Source organism: Seriola dumerili, unplaced genomic scaffold (assembly GCF_002260705.1).
Source record: "Seriola dumerili isolate Sdu_G_001 unplaced genomic scaffold, Sdu_1.0 BDQW01000018.1, whole genome shotgun sequence".
NCBI classification, from domain to species: Eukaryota; Metazoa; Chordata; class Actinopteri; order Carangiformes; family Carangidae; genus Seriola; species Seriola dumerili.
In genome coordinates this window covers 2,273,808-2,288,457 of record NW_019174273.1, presented here as the reverse complement: position 1 = coordinate 2,288,457, position 14,650 = coordinate 2,273,808, and the positions used below count along the sequence as shown (strand labels likewise).

At 42.5% G+C, this 14,650-nt stretch overlaps 1 protein-coding gene across 1 annotated transcript in view; it reads right to left on the bottom strand.

The window, feature by feature from the left end:
* Nucleotides 1-14,650, bottom strand: part of LOC111233481 (aryl hydrocarbon receptor-like) — a 66,313-nt gene that overhangs the window by 11,319 nt on the left and 40,344 nt on the right. The window contains exons 3-4 of the mRNA XM_022761306.1: nt 1,723-1,913; nt 1,067-1,156 (exon numbers count right to left, since the gene is read on the bottom strand). Coding sequence (XP_022617027.1) covers nt 1,067-1,156; nt 1,723-1,913 — 281 coding nt within the window. The remainder of the gene's footprint in view (nt 1-1,066; nt 1,157-1,722; nt 1,914-14,650) is intronic.

The window sequence follows — 14,650 nt, the reverse complement described above, 5'->3', positions numbered from 1 at the left end:
ACGCACATGAACTGAAACCAACTGCTTCACAGACAGTAGGAAATGGGGCCGATCTGTGCAGCGTTGTGCTCCTTTAAAGGATGTTTTAAGAGGAACATCAGAGTTCAGGAGGTCAGTGGAGTGGAAACAGACTGGCTCCTCCTCATGCCAGCTGATTTTATCATTTCTGTGGCAGATACCTGCTGCTCCGAAGAGAAAAAAAAACACTCAGCAGCAGATCTGCAGTTTTTATTTTTCCTCACTTGACTCCAAAGTGGACATAATCAGGTGTGTGCAGAGTGAGTCCCTCGATTCTCAGGCTTTAAAAAACGTTAAAAAGCCTTTGATTTTTCCAGCATGTGTCAGAAAACAACACAACAGGGTGAGATATATCAAGTTTGACTCTTTCATCACCAAAGGAAAAAAAAACTGGATTTAAGTGACGATGAATAAATGTACTTATGATAAAGGAAGATTTTAAAGATACTGAACAACAGAAACATGCATCTTGTTTTCACATGGAAATAAAACAAGAGGAATTAAGAATGAAAGTTTTTGATGAAAACATAATGTAGTCATCAATTTTCATTTCATTTTATTGCTCCCAATGTTTGTTTTTTTGTCTTTTTGCCACATTTCATTTGTTTTTTTTTTATTTTTCTATTCTGTTAGCGTGAGAACATATGTGCATTTCTCCCTAGTAGAGCTTGTCAATTTTACGACAAGAATCAATCAAGTTTCAACATCTGGTGAAATGTAGAACCTGTTATCTTGATTAAGAAATATATTGATTAAGGACTGATTGGAATAACAAGCCCCCAAAGCTGAGACATTTAACTTTTTCTTATTCTGTATCTCATTATCTATCTCTATGTTTTTCCAGAAAACTCTTCCTAAAGCACGGGATGAACCTGAAGACACACAACTTGACAGTGAGGTAGAAGCATTTACCCGCTGTATGACTAATAATCAATTGTCTTATCTCATATCCCACGAGAACACCGCCCGCCACATATTCTTGTTCTGAAACAAACAATGCTCGTTGTACCGTTCACATCTGGTGTCACCTGTGCAGACACGCTCTCACCTGATGGAAGCCCAGGAAGTCCTGGATGGTGGGGGATGTGTAGAAGACGTAGCCCTCAGCCGTCACCACCAACACGAAGCCGTTCAGCGCCTGCAGAACAAAAGAAAACCACAAAAAAACCACTTCATTCATTATTATATTAAAAAAAAAATATATTATTATCAATGACTTCACAGATGATGGTTTCAGCTGCTCTTTGCTGGAGGGGTTTTGTTGCTCTGTCAGGGGACACACCAGCTCAGGTCCTAGTTTTCACTCATGTGCTTGGGATCAGTTTCATGTTGGAAAATTCCTTCCATCTTTTCATTCAGTAACAAACTCGTGCCATGTAAAAAAAACACACACACACTCCCACCTCCATGTTTCAGGGGTTGGCACTGAGCAGTCACTGATCAGGTCCATGCCAAACATGCTGATCCACATCTGATCCAAACACATTTACTTTGGTTTCATCCGACCAGAGAATGTTCTGCCAACATACATCAGGCTTCCTTTCATGTTCTTTGGCAAAGTTTCATCTGCAGTTTTGTGCAGCTCTGAGAGGTTTTCTTGTTCCCTCTCCATCTTTATGTCGTCTCACAATCTGGCCTCATGCACATGGGGTGTAGTCAGTTCATGCAACAACACAGAACCAGGTCTGAGGTGTGAGGCGTTACCTGGAGCAGCAGGTCTCCCTCAGAGAAGCTGACTCCGTCGATGGAGGTCACATGGGCGAAGGGCGAGGAAGAGGAGGAGGTGGAGTTGGTCGTGGCGGCGGATGGAGTCAGCGCGTTCGGGACGTTTCCCCCGAACATCAGGCTCCGCTCGCTGGTCCAGCTGGAGCCGTTCTGGTTTTTCTTCATGGTGGCTGCAGGTAAAGAAGAAAGAAAAAGCTGAATTTGACTTCTGATTCACCAACAAACAATTGAAAGATTGTTTCCTGGATGAAAAATGAAAGATGATCTCATCTGAATTCTTGCCTAAATCATATTTATTTGACTTTCTCCTGTTTTTGCTGTTGAACTCATTTCACCTTTTTGCTCATACTTCACCCCAAACAAGAAAAACAGGAACAGAAACTCATTTAAGAAACAACTTTTACTTTTCTCCACCCAGTGTTCAAATCTCTGTTCACAGTCGTTGTGGGTGATTGCAGCAGCGACTCTTTACGTCTGTGAACAGCTGATTGCGTTTAAACCTGCATTAGTATGTTGAAATAAAAAAGTGTGAAGTGAGAGAAACAGAAAGAGGAACAGCACATATCTGCGTCTTTCTATCAGGGTGGGGCCGCCTGATGTTTCCTGTCGTCTTACAACACTGTCGCTCAACTCTTCCTCCTCTTCCTCTTCCTCCTCAGACACTTATCAAGCAGCTCTTATCACTGCCGGGGCAGCAGAGAAAAACGAAAGAAAAAATAACTGCCCCGCGCACCTAAAAATATCCTCTCAGGGAGGAAGCAGGTGGATTTTAGTGGAAGAAAACAGTTAGAAGTGATGATGGATGGACTGATGGAGGAGGAGGGCAAGGACACGTTGATCCAAATATCAAACCAACAGAATATTAAATGTTTTGCATCTGCACATTTTACTTTCTGGTGTTTCTTCTTTTTTATCTCACACATTTGCTGGTTCCAACTTCTCCATGAGTAAGATTTGCTGTTTATTTTCTCTGTTAAAGGTCTTTTTAATAACACCTGATTATTTATTGTTATATCACCATTTTAACAGGATAAAACAATTAACAATTAATTCAATTAAATTAATTAAAGTCACGAATCTGGATAATTCTTGAATACAATAATAGAGAGGTATGTTTTTGTTGGAGGAGAGAAAATTAATTGGCAACTACTTAAAAAAATATGTTTGTTTGGTTTTTGGACTTTAAGACTTTTAAGACGTCATCTTGATCTGTGGGATAGCTTTCACAATTTTTCTGACATTTTGTCATCCAAAAATGAACCAATTAATGGAGAAAATATTCAGTAGATGAATTATTCATAAAATAACAATCAGCTGCAGCCCTCCTCGCTGCGCAGGCTGCTGCTTTGGAGCACTGGCGACGTTTTTTTTTTTTTATACAAATTCAAGCTGCGAATGATCTGCAGTCTGACACACAGTGGATGGAGGGCTGGCTCAGCCCAGGCTAAACGAGGATAATAGGCAGAGCCACAAAATTACCCGTTGGCCTCGGCGTTTTCCCCCCGGGGACCGAGCACAGCGGGGTGGCAGAGATTCTGGAAGACAACACTCATGTGAAGTGGTCGACGGAGAACACTCAATCCATCTGGACGGAGCCGGTTTTCCAACAGAGGAGTTTTGTTCCCTAAATGAGATCGTCAGCGACGGAAACACGATGTGTCTTCTCATGTGTAATTCGGAGATGCTTCACAATGAAGACTTCAAATTATCCCTGAAAACGTTGTATCTATTCATCGTTGCATGTTTTATTTATTTTATTAGGCAAGCTGAGGAAACCACTTCAAAGAGCTTTTTGAGTCTAAAAATTGACATTTTTCTGCTTCATTCGTTTGTACAAACAGTGAAAGTATTTTTTTTTACATCCTGGAACTGTTCCATAATAGTAATCTGAGGGATCATCACTACGATTTGTGTCTTCTTTCTCGGGTTTAGAGTAACTGGCAGCTTTATACGTCGTTAAATTGACGAACTGATGAATCAGACTTGTGTTTCGTGGGGTGAGGACAGTCTGTGAATGACTGGATGCCTAGAATAGAAAGCCTCCATAAGGAATCTGAAACTGTCCAGAAACTGCTCAGATGTGAAACACAGAAACGTGCTGACTGGTAAAGTCATTTCTGGAGTCAACGTGGTCGTTTGTCGAGGTTTCAAAAACTTCTCCTCGACAAAATGACGGCCGACGCGAGGAAGTGGACAACTCTTTCACTTATTAGTTATTTTGAGTTTGGGGCCTTTCCAGTCAGCGAGGACGGACATAAGACGTTCAGCCGTACGATGTTTGAGAGCGAAACCCGTTCTTTGGAAACCATCATGATTCAGAATCTGTCAGTTCTAATCTGAAGTGATCACTGAGGTGCTTGTTTTCTGCTCCGCTGCGGTGAAACAAGACTTTCTGTTACGTGTTGGTCACATCACATGTTGATTTGGTTTAACACCAAGAAGAGAGTATTTCTGGTTCTGGTCCGCGTTCAAAGCATTTCTATGCTGCACAGATTCAATCACTGACCTTATTCAAAGCAAACTATCCTCGTCTTTCAGGGGTTAAATCAAGCAAACTCTCTCAACCTGACATGAACTCAGGAGCTCATGCTGAGAAGCCCGACTTTGAAAATGAGTGCGAAGCCTGGGGTGTTGCTGCGGGGCGTTGGCACGCTGCACATCCTCGGGGGTTCATACACCCTCTAAGTGTTTTCCAGAAACATATGGAATTGTCTGAGGTGAAACTGCAGCTGTTTTATATCGCCGGGCAGAAAGAAAGATATTAAATATGAGAACATTTTCAGCTGGGTTTTTTTGGTGTCTTAACTGCTCAGTTTAAGGGCTGCAACTATTTTCACTGCCAGTTAATCTGACAGTTATTTATAGATTGTTTAGTGAATATTTGAAACTATAATTCAGTTTATGATCAGATTTGACCAAAACAATCAGCAACTTCTTACATTTAAGCTGCGGGGACCAATGAATGTTCAACATTGTTGACTGAAAATGACCTAAATGTCATTTAAAAATGGAAAGACATCAACCAAAGTTTGACATTTTTTGGGAATACCTTAATTCACTTATTAAGCTTAAAAGGTGCATTCCCCAAAATGTCAAAGTCCTCCTCTCATGACTTTCTGGTTGAGTCAGATGAATGAAACAACCACAGAAAGTGCTTCATATCATCAAAAGACGTTGCATAAAGACATGAAAATGCCCAGTGAAAGACCGCAGTTTGGTCAGAGCCATAAAAGCACCAAGACAGATAATTTGAGTGTGGAGCAGAGACAGGGAGATGCCAGGGAACAACCAAACCAGATGGGTTGGTTTTAACCATTAAAGCATAAAAAAAATGAACCACTGTGATTAAATCTCCTTCCAGTTTGCGTGCGTGAGGAAGACCAAAAAGGTAATGTTTAAGTTTGATATCAAGGGACGCAGGAAATGCAAATGCTATGTGTGATTAGCCAACATGCGCAACCAAAGCATTTTGGTGCACAAAAAAGAAACACACACCATGATTGGCCGGTTTGATCACAGAAAGATGGAGGGAACACATAATCTGAGTCACGGAACAACTGGTACGAATCCCGAAATACACCAAAGAGCCAAGAGAGACAGTTTGGACGGAGTCTGGTTCACCAACAGAAAAAAAACAGACATAAATCAACCAGTTAAACAGACGAGAGAAAAAACACTGTTCAGTATTTTAGTTTTTATTACACTGAGATGCCCTCTTGTGCTGATTTACACCACTGTGTTTTATTCGCTTTGATTAACGGTGCAGCACATGTTGGCCGACGGCCACTCTGCAGGCTCTAAATATTCTGTTACTGATGTAACAACAGACTGAGAAAGAGACAGAATGACACACAGAAGAAAATATAGTTCATATGCAATCCACTGCGCCTGAAAGAAATCATATAAACAGCGTGGTATGACATGAGATACAAACTTCTAACTGCATCATTTCACTTTTGATCAAGCTCAACAGATTTTCCTCACAACTTATCACGTAAATAGCGTGAATCGTGGCTCAATTCATGAAAAACGCAGCCAAACAAATAATATATCTATCCATTATTTGTGTGAGCTTCAAACCTGATTCTGTTTTGTTCGATGGATGACATGTTCAGGCGCAGGTTGCATCCGAAAAGGCTCAAAAAATCCACTGTTTACCTGCCAATAACAGACTAACCTCCCATCACACTGAATATAGTGACAATAACTAAATAATGTGTGAAAACTCACATTAATTTGCACTTTCTCTTGTCAGTTTTCTTGAATTTTGCTGAAAGATTTCTGCTGTATAAAGATAAAATCTTCTCTTTATTCTTCTGCTCCTGCTCGGACTCGTCTATATAAAACTAATGAACAGTATTGCCTGAATCTTTCGTAAAATTCTTCCGAAAAACACAAACAACAACACAACACGTCTCTTCAAGCACTGCATATATCTGTTTGATAGACACATGACGTATCACAAAAACAGAAGCAGAGTTAATCTGCTCACGATTGATCGTTTATCTGCCGATAATGGACCAATAACCTTCTGACACTGAACCGTTGGTACTTTCCCATCATGTCCTGTGAGATCTGTCAACAGTCGAACTTAAGTAACAGCTTCATGTTAAAACAGACTTCTCCTCTTTTTCAATCCCATGCTCCTTTGCTCCCTCCCTCTCCCTCTCCTCTCCGCTGTGCTCTGCCAAGTGTTTAACTGCTCCCACGGCGTTTAACATGATTTATGGCGAAACACAACAACGCCAAATCGATTACATGCACTCTCACGTTTCACACGTAGAAAATAGTGAATCCTCTTTTCTTCTGTTCACCTCACACCTCAACCTGAGAAGCTGCAGACAATCACAGCTTATTTATCCAGGAAATACTTTGCTGAGCACAGACTGTCTTTCCCAACAATGCCTTGCTTCGTTTCATATCAGCAGCTTCATGAAGATTCCCGCCATGTTACAACAGACACAGTCTCTCACTGGTACTCTAACCGTGAAGCTGCTGCAGGCGAGCTGATTATTTCAATTCCATAGATTTCAGAGGGCCACGGCTAATGATTATTTTCAGTTTTAGTTCATCTGCAGATTGTTTTCTCGATCAATATGAACTGTTTAGTCTATGATATATCAGAAAGTAGTGAAAAACAACTTCCCAGAGCCCAGATCACTTGATTTGCCCAACCACCAACCAAAAACCCAAAGATTTTTCATTTCCTATTATATATGACGAAGAACAGCAGCAAGTTTTGACATTTTAGAAGTTGGAACCAGCAAATGTTTGGCTTTTTTTTGCCTGAAAAATGCCTGAATGTTTTCATTTTTTTATCCAATAATGAATGTCCCTATCTATGATCTATGATCTGGACCTTAAAATACTGACTTTAAAACCATACAAGGCGTTTTTTAAAAGACTTTTCAAGACCTGGTTGTGAAGCTTCCCCTTCCCCAACTATCCAATAATTCTATTAGTTGATTTCTAACCCCAGGTTCATTCATTCTTATTATTTCCTATATATCAAAGCTTTAAACACGGCTTCAAAATCCATTCATGACTTCTCTCCTTTTCAGCCTGGAGCTGTGTTAAGGAGTGAAATCACCTGGACGTGGTGATGTGCTGCAGACAAGAACCTCCTGACACCTGGTCTGACATCTTTTCTGCAACCTGACGCACACAAACATTCATTCATTCGTAGGAACGACAGGAGACGCTGACAAAAGACTCATCTGACGGGAATATGATTTCTCGGCAGATGACACGCGGAGACTAAATTTAACATCCAGCGAGAAGAAAGTGACACTTACAGTAATAAAGTGAGCTACAGTCCAAACAGAAACTGTGCAGGACTGAGCTTGTTCTCTTTTGTCGACTGAATCAGACACTTCTACACATTTCCTCGGACTGGATAGTGATTATAAGTTCAAATAGGAAACAGTCGTCCATATGCATAACACAACCAAGATGTGGTGTGTGTGGGTTGTTCACAAATAAGAAGTAAAGATTTGTGTCACCCAAAACTAGACACAAGAAATTTTAAGAGTGTACGTCTTTGTCTGCAGTTTCACCGTTGCCTTAGTGTGGTTTTGGTGTGAGTGTGTGAAGGGGAAGGGGAAGGGGGGGTCTGTCCGGGCATGCCCAGAGTTAGGGCCTCTAATGCACAATCATACACAGTCATGGCTGGAGGCGATCAGGTTTAGTGGTCGGGTTCGGCTCAGCAACAATGAACTGTTTTAGTATCAAGAAGAAGAAGAGGGGACAGAAGTTTGATTAAGATAAGGAAGAAGAAATGAAAGAAGTGAGTGAGATATAAATAGAGAAAGTGTGAAAGAGACAAAGAAGTGCAAAGAGCAAAAAACAATTGCACAATAGATAACACAAATTCATCAAAAAATAACGTAGAAAAAGGACATAAAAGAAATAGAAGCTGAGAGGACCGGTTCCCTCTCTCTTCATTTACCCCCCCACCCCCCACCCCCGCCCCTAAATGCTGATGTTTTAACAAGGAACAGCTGACTCCGACCAACTACCAGAGCCCCTGTAAAACCAGAGAAACCCCAAAACCGCCACGACCCCCTCCGCCTCCTCTTCTTCTCCTATGGATTTACAGTAAAGAAGAGGGGCCCTGGAGCGCTCAGTCCGCAGCCCTCCCCTGCTTCGTTTGGAGACTGTACACTGATCAAAAAAAAAAAAGTTCTGCGTTGTCCCGACAACGTTTGGTGCTTCCAGCGCTCTTGTGGTCCTATAGTGAAATTTAATAGTGCTCAGATGGTTTGACAGTGACTTTACGAGGCTGTAAAGGAGCTAAAAGTGCTGTGCTGCTCTGCTGCCTCCACATATGACCTTACTGTTGGTATGTTAGGTGTGATTCATCGGGCTCGCTTCCTCTACATGACGATTACTGGAGGAGAGAGTGAAGAAATACATTTATATATAAGTCAGAGAAATTAATGAATGAAATTCATTTTGATGAGAAATTCAAGTTGTAGTTATTTTTGAGGCCCAAACTTTGCTGGTTCCACTTTCTTAATGTGATGATTTGATGTTTTTCTTCATCATTTATAACAATAAACTGAACATCTTCTGTTTTGGACTGTTTGAAATTTAACAATGTCACTTTTTACTTGAGGAAACCAAAACAGGAACTTTTCACAATTCTGACATTTTACGGCTAAAATAACAGATCGTGAAAATATACAAGTCATTAGCTCTCACTGAGGGCTTCCTATAGATCCTCCATGTTGACTGCACTTGTTGACCCTGTAATCAAACCCACAGTACATGAAATCATTTTAGGCTGGCGCACCACCTCCCAACCTCGTCTCTCTATTTCTACCGTATATGCAAACATGCCCCCCTCCCTCCATCCCTCCATCCCTCAGCCTCCCAACACCCACTCTGCAGTACTTTGCGGTTTCTCTCCACTTTGAAACCCGAGAGCTGAATGGAGTCATTGTTCCCCATCGCTTTGGACTGCAGGATGGAGGAGGAGGAGGAGGAGGAGGAGGAGGAGGGGTGACAGGAGATCGGCATCACCGACACTCATGCTCTCTCTCCCCCTTACACTCTCAGCAATGCTCGCTCTCCCTCCCTGTGATCCTCTGGGTGCAGGTCTGGACATGAGCGGCGAGAGGACTTTGCTGAAGCACAGAAGAGACCTTGTCTGGTCTGGAAATGGAGACGGGTTTCAGATTCTCTCTTCCCTCTGAGAGCTTCTCCATTTGGGCTCCGGCTTTAAATCATCCCCGTGTCTTTAACGCGTATCATCTGTTGTCTGATGTGTGTCGTTTCCTGTTATTTAGCTGTCTGTTTGATCAATGAGAGTTTGTTTAATTTGGCACACGGGGCGCAGACCACATGTACAGTAATCTGCACCAAGAATTAATGACGCCGTTTGTCCTTTAGGGGGAGCCGTCATAGACTGACAGAATCAAATTTCACCTACGCATATTTAGAAATATTTATTTATAGGTTAATGGGTTTTATTTTAGTTTAAGTGTTTCTTTATTTCCTTAAATATCCTTAAAAAAAAGTTCTGTACATCCATATTTGAAGCTAAGAAGAGACTCTGGAAGTCCGCATGAAAGCACAGTCTTCTCTAACAGGAAACAGTAAAAATGACCTTTAATCTTGAACCTAGAACTGGTAAAAATCTCATTAAATTTATACTTTTTAATGTCTTTCTTTTTTTTTTCTTTTTAGGTCAGTCTCCCACATGACACCTGTCACTCATCTGTCACCTAAAGCCTTGATTTCTGCTGTGACATTAAATGTTTCAAATCTCATGTTGTTTTTTTCCTGCCTGTTTGTCGTTGCTGCGACTTCCTGCTCTGTGGTTAAAAGTCTCGCTATGACAACCGCAGCTATTTCACCGATGGCCGCGCCCACAACGCCCAAGTGCTGAGGCCACAGATAAAGGTAAACAACCCGACAATGAAGGAACATGAGAGGACGGTCGCAGGTGAACGGAGGAGTCACACCTGCAAATACACACTGTTAATGTGAAATCTAACTTGATTAAATGTTATTTTAATGTGGGTGAAACGCGTCGGACCGCAGCTTTAAGATGTAGACTTTCAGGCCTGAAGGTGACTGATGATTCCTGCTGTCAGTCATTTCCTCCCCCCCCAAACCCCCCCCTCCCCACACACACACACACACACACACACACACATACACACACACTGCTCCAGCTCTTAACCTGCTCTTCCTACGACATCGCCGACCTCTGACCCCTTGCATGCTGCGATAAGACTGAGTCTGGAGGAGATGTCTCAGCGTTTACATTCCTCTGTCTGAACGGCAGGTCACCCCCGGGTGATACAGCACACGACCCACCACACCCACCCACCCCCAACACACACACACACACACACACACACACACACACACACACACACACACACACACACACACACACAGGGATCATACCAATCACTCATCAAACGGAGGGCGACCCGAGGAGTTCATCTGCAGAACACTCCTGCAGAGAAAACACAGTTGACTCGGGTTCATCGCTCAAACTCTCGTGGGCTTAAGTTCCTCACTGCCGTCCAGAAATACATCACACTGCAGGTATGTGAGTGTGTGTCACTCAAGTTCAAACTCTGTGTCGTACAAAAGCAGCTCCAGGTGCTTCACAGGACCAGAAACGTGCAGACGAACAGAAATACAGACAAAGATTAGTTGATTAATCAATACCTCGATTGATAGATAATTAAGCAGCAACTTATTTCATAACTGATTAAACATTCTGAGTCATTTCTTAAGAAGAACTGTCTGATTTCAGCCTCTCGAATGAAAAGAACGAATGCTTTTCTTTCACATATAAGACACCGAACTGAACACACGACCTGTAGATATCAGAGAAGCAGCTCACTACGTATCTTTTCCTTCTTTTATTTATTACTTTATTATTATTCCATCTCTTTTCACATTCATGTTTTAATGATTTTCATTTTACATCAGTGTTTTTATGTTCATTTTATGTCATTTTTGTTGTGTTTGTGCTACATTTCCTGTTTGAAAGCTGCTATAGAAATAAAGGTTATTATTACTAATAAATCAAGACAATAATCTGCAGATTAATCAATAATGAAAATGATCATTAGTTGCGGCGCTAGCTGTTCTCACCAGTAAATGAACATTAAGTATTTTGAACATGTTTTTTGGACATATAATAAAAATGTAGAGTCAAAATGAGTAAGTTAATCATCAATAATCAGAAGATGGAGCACGTGTATGAGCTTGAAGGTGTTTTCCTGCTTCATAACCAAAGATTACACATTCCCAAAGTGTACACTAACTACCATTAGCAACACTCTGAGGGTGGGTTTGGTTTCAGCAGTGAGAGGACGTGTTGAGCTTCTTCAATCAGACAAAAGATGAATGTTGTTTCTGGCGTTTACTTACGTATTCATGAAGAAAACAGCCATTTTGGCCTCTACAATAATAATAATAATAATAGCAGTTTAGCTTCATTCATTATCCTAAAGGGTAAAAGGTGTTCCGCAACCTGAAGGACTTTTTAATGCACCATCACAGAATAAAAAAAACATCTATTTCAATAACATCTCAGTGCCAGGCAGAGAACCCACCAGACTGTGGTTTTTGATGAGACAAATAAAACTCTTAGTACTGAATATTTCTGAGGTTACGGAGAAGTTTGTGGCCAGAACGTTCTAGGAATCGAATCAATGTTCGCTTCCCAGACCGAGTTTGCGGCGAAGACGGGGAGTAAAGGTTAAAGACATGAATAACCACCGGGTCCTTTCACACAGAGGAAAAACAGAAGCGGAGGAATGAAGCAGCAGAAACAAAAGAGTGTGGCAACATGTTTCAGAGAAGTGTTTACACTCAGAGACGGTGAAAAAGCAGAAGGTCAAAATGTTGATCCACACCCGGAGAGAGATAGAGAGAGAGAGAGAGAGAGAGAGAGAGAGAGAGAGAGAGAGAGAGAGAGAAAGAAGAATAAGGTGTATTAGCTTCAACACAACAGATGGAAATATGGCTAATTTGCTGTATTTGCTGCTTACTTTCAAATGAACACCCCTCCAAACACACACACACACACACACACACACACACACACACACACACACACACACACACACACACACACACACAGCATCGCGTGCGAACTTTCAACCCCTGGCATCCTGAGCTGAGAAAGGAGAGGAAGGAGGTCGGTGGAGGGAAAGACAAGGAGAGAGGGAGGGAAAACATTTAGCATGATTATTATGAGAACGAGCGCGCACACACACACACACACACATTAACACACACACACACACTCACACACAATGGCGACGGCTGCCAAAGCGTCTGATAGGCCTTTACTGGCTTTTGAAAGGTTTGCATGATTACATGTTCTCCAATTTGGAACTGCTAAATGTTATTATACAGTAGAAACTGATGAGGGGGGAGGAGGGACGGGGGACCTGAAGGGAAAAAAGAGCAGAGGGGAGGAAAATGGAAAGAGAGGCAGGGGGTGAGGGCTGATGGGTGGAGGTGGAAGGAGAAGGAAACGGTAAGGAGCTAGCAGGAAGTGAAAGGAGGAGGTTGTGATGAAGAAGGGAAAGGGGGAGGAAAGAATTGGTAGTAAGAGATTGAGGAGGAGAGAGAAGAGGAGGAGGCAGACAGGGAAGGTGGGAGGAAGAGGAGGAGGAGAACAGAGGAGAGAGGTAAAGGGAGATGAAAGGAGGATGTTTAGGAGACCTTGAAAAGAGGGAGGAAGGAAATGGGAGGAGGCGCAGAGTGAGGAAGTGGGAGGAAGAGGAGGAGGAAGACAGAGAAGGAAAAATAGGTACAGGGGGGTGAAGGGGGGAGATTTTGTGAAGGGAGGAGATGGTGGTGGATGAGGAGAGACAAGAGGAGAAGAAAGAGGAGGCATAAGGTGAAAAGAGAGGAGGTGAGGGGACGAGGAGGACGAGGAGGAAGAGGAAGACAGAGATGGAGGTGAAAGGACAAGGTGAGATTTCGTACATGATAGAGGGAGGAAATGGGAGGGAAGAGGTAAAGGGGAGATGAAGGGAAGGAGGAGGCGTAAGAGGAGGTGTGAGGAAAAGGGGGATGGAAACAGAAAAGAGGTGACAAAGGGTGGAAGAAGATTTTGTAAAAGAGGGAGGAAAGAAATGGAAAGTAAGAGAAGCAGGAGGAGATGGAGAGGGTGAGGACAGAGAGAGGGGGAGGTAGAAGGAAGAGGGGGGAGGAGAAAGAGGAGGGGGGAGGTGGGGAGGGAGGATGGAGCAACAGCCAGTAATTTGTAATGGAGTTTTAAGCATAATGTAGCTCCGGTGCTCTTATCGCTGTCGTGCCATGGAACCATTGAGGACAGGAAACCACCCCCTAACACACACACACACACACACACACACACACACACACACACACACACACACACACACACACACACACACACACACACACACACACACACACACAGAGTAATCAAGCTCAGTAGGAGAAGAGGTTCTCTTGGTTTAAACCGTCTGAACCAAACCTGGTTAAAAAACCTTTGAATTTAAAACACAGATTTATCACTGTCATGTTTTATTTTATTTTCATAACAGTAGATCTGAACGCTCCATTTGTCTTTATTGTACGTTTACATTTACTCAACTCACAGGTGAGTGCAAGGAGGTAAGGTAAAGAAGAGGATAAAAGTGTGAGTAAGAGTTAGAGGTGTTAGGAAAAAACAAAAACCACCTAGAATCTGCCAGAAATAATAAGAAGCTCCTGCCCAGAGTTTGGCCATGTTTCAGCCTCACACTGTAATTTGTCTTGATGCAAAAACATGGTGACAACTTCAAGTGCTACTGGAGCAGCTTCTGTGATTGTTATTATTGCCGGTGTCAGCTGTGATGTTAATCCAGTAAAGCCTTATTAGATAACTTTTCTTTACTGCTGTTGTGGAAACTGAAAGCATGTGTGTTTGAGACGATTATTTGGGAATAAACCCTTTGTTGAAATGACTGGACTGGTGTTTCATGGCCTTCGTGCCCCTGCATCCTGACCCGTGTTTTAGTGTCAGCTCGGCTTCTGCTGCCTCTGAAATGAGCATCATTCAGTGCGGTTTTAAATATCAGTCAGAAAACCAGCTACTAAGAGGGTCAATACACTTATCAGTAAACCAGTCAATAATCCAGCTAGTGAGGCAGTAAAGCAGTTACTTACTAATTAAACCAGTCAGTCAGTACCTGGCAGGCCCTGTGCCCAGTGGTACTGTTGGAACCCTGAGCTGTGACTGACAGGCTCTCTCAGCAGCAGACAGGCTCGGCAGGCAGCCAGTGGAGTTGCGTGTAAAGAGTTTATTTAGACAAGAGGGTGAGAGGGATAGGGGGGGGGGGGGCAGTGTTCTGTTCAAACCTGATGGAAAAGAGTGAAGAGGTCTCACTCCTGTCAGAACTCAAGGACCAAA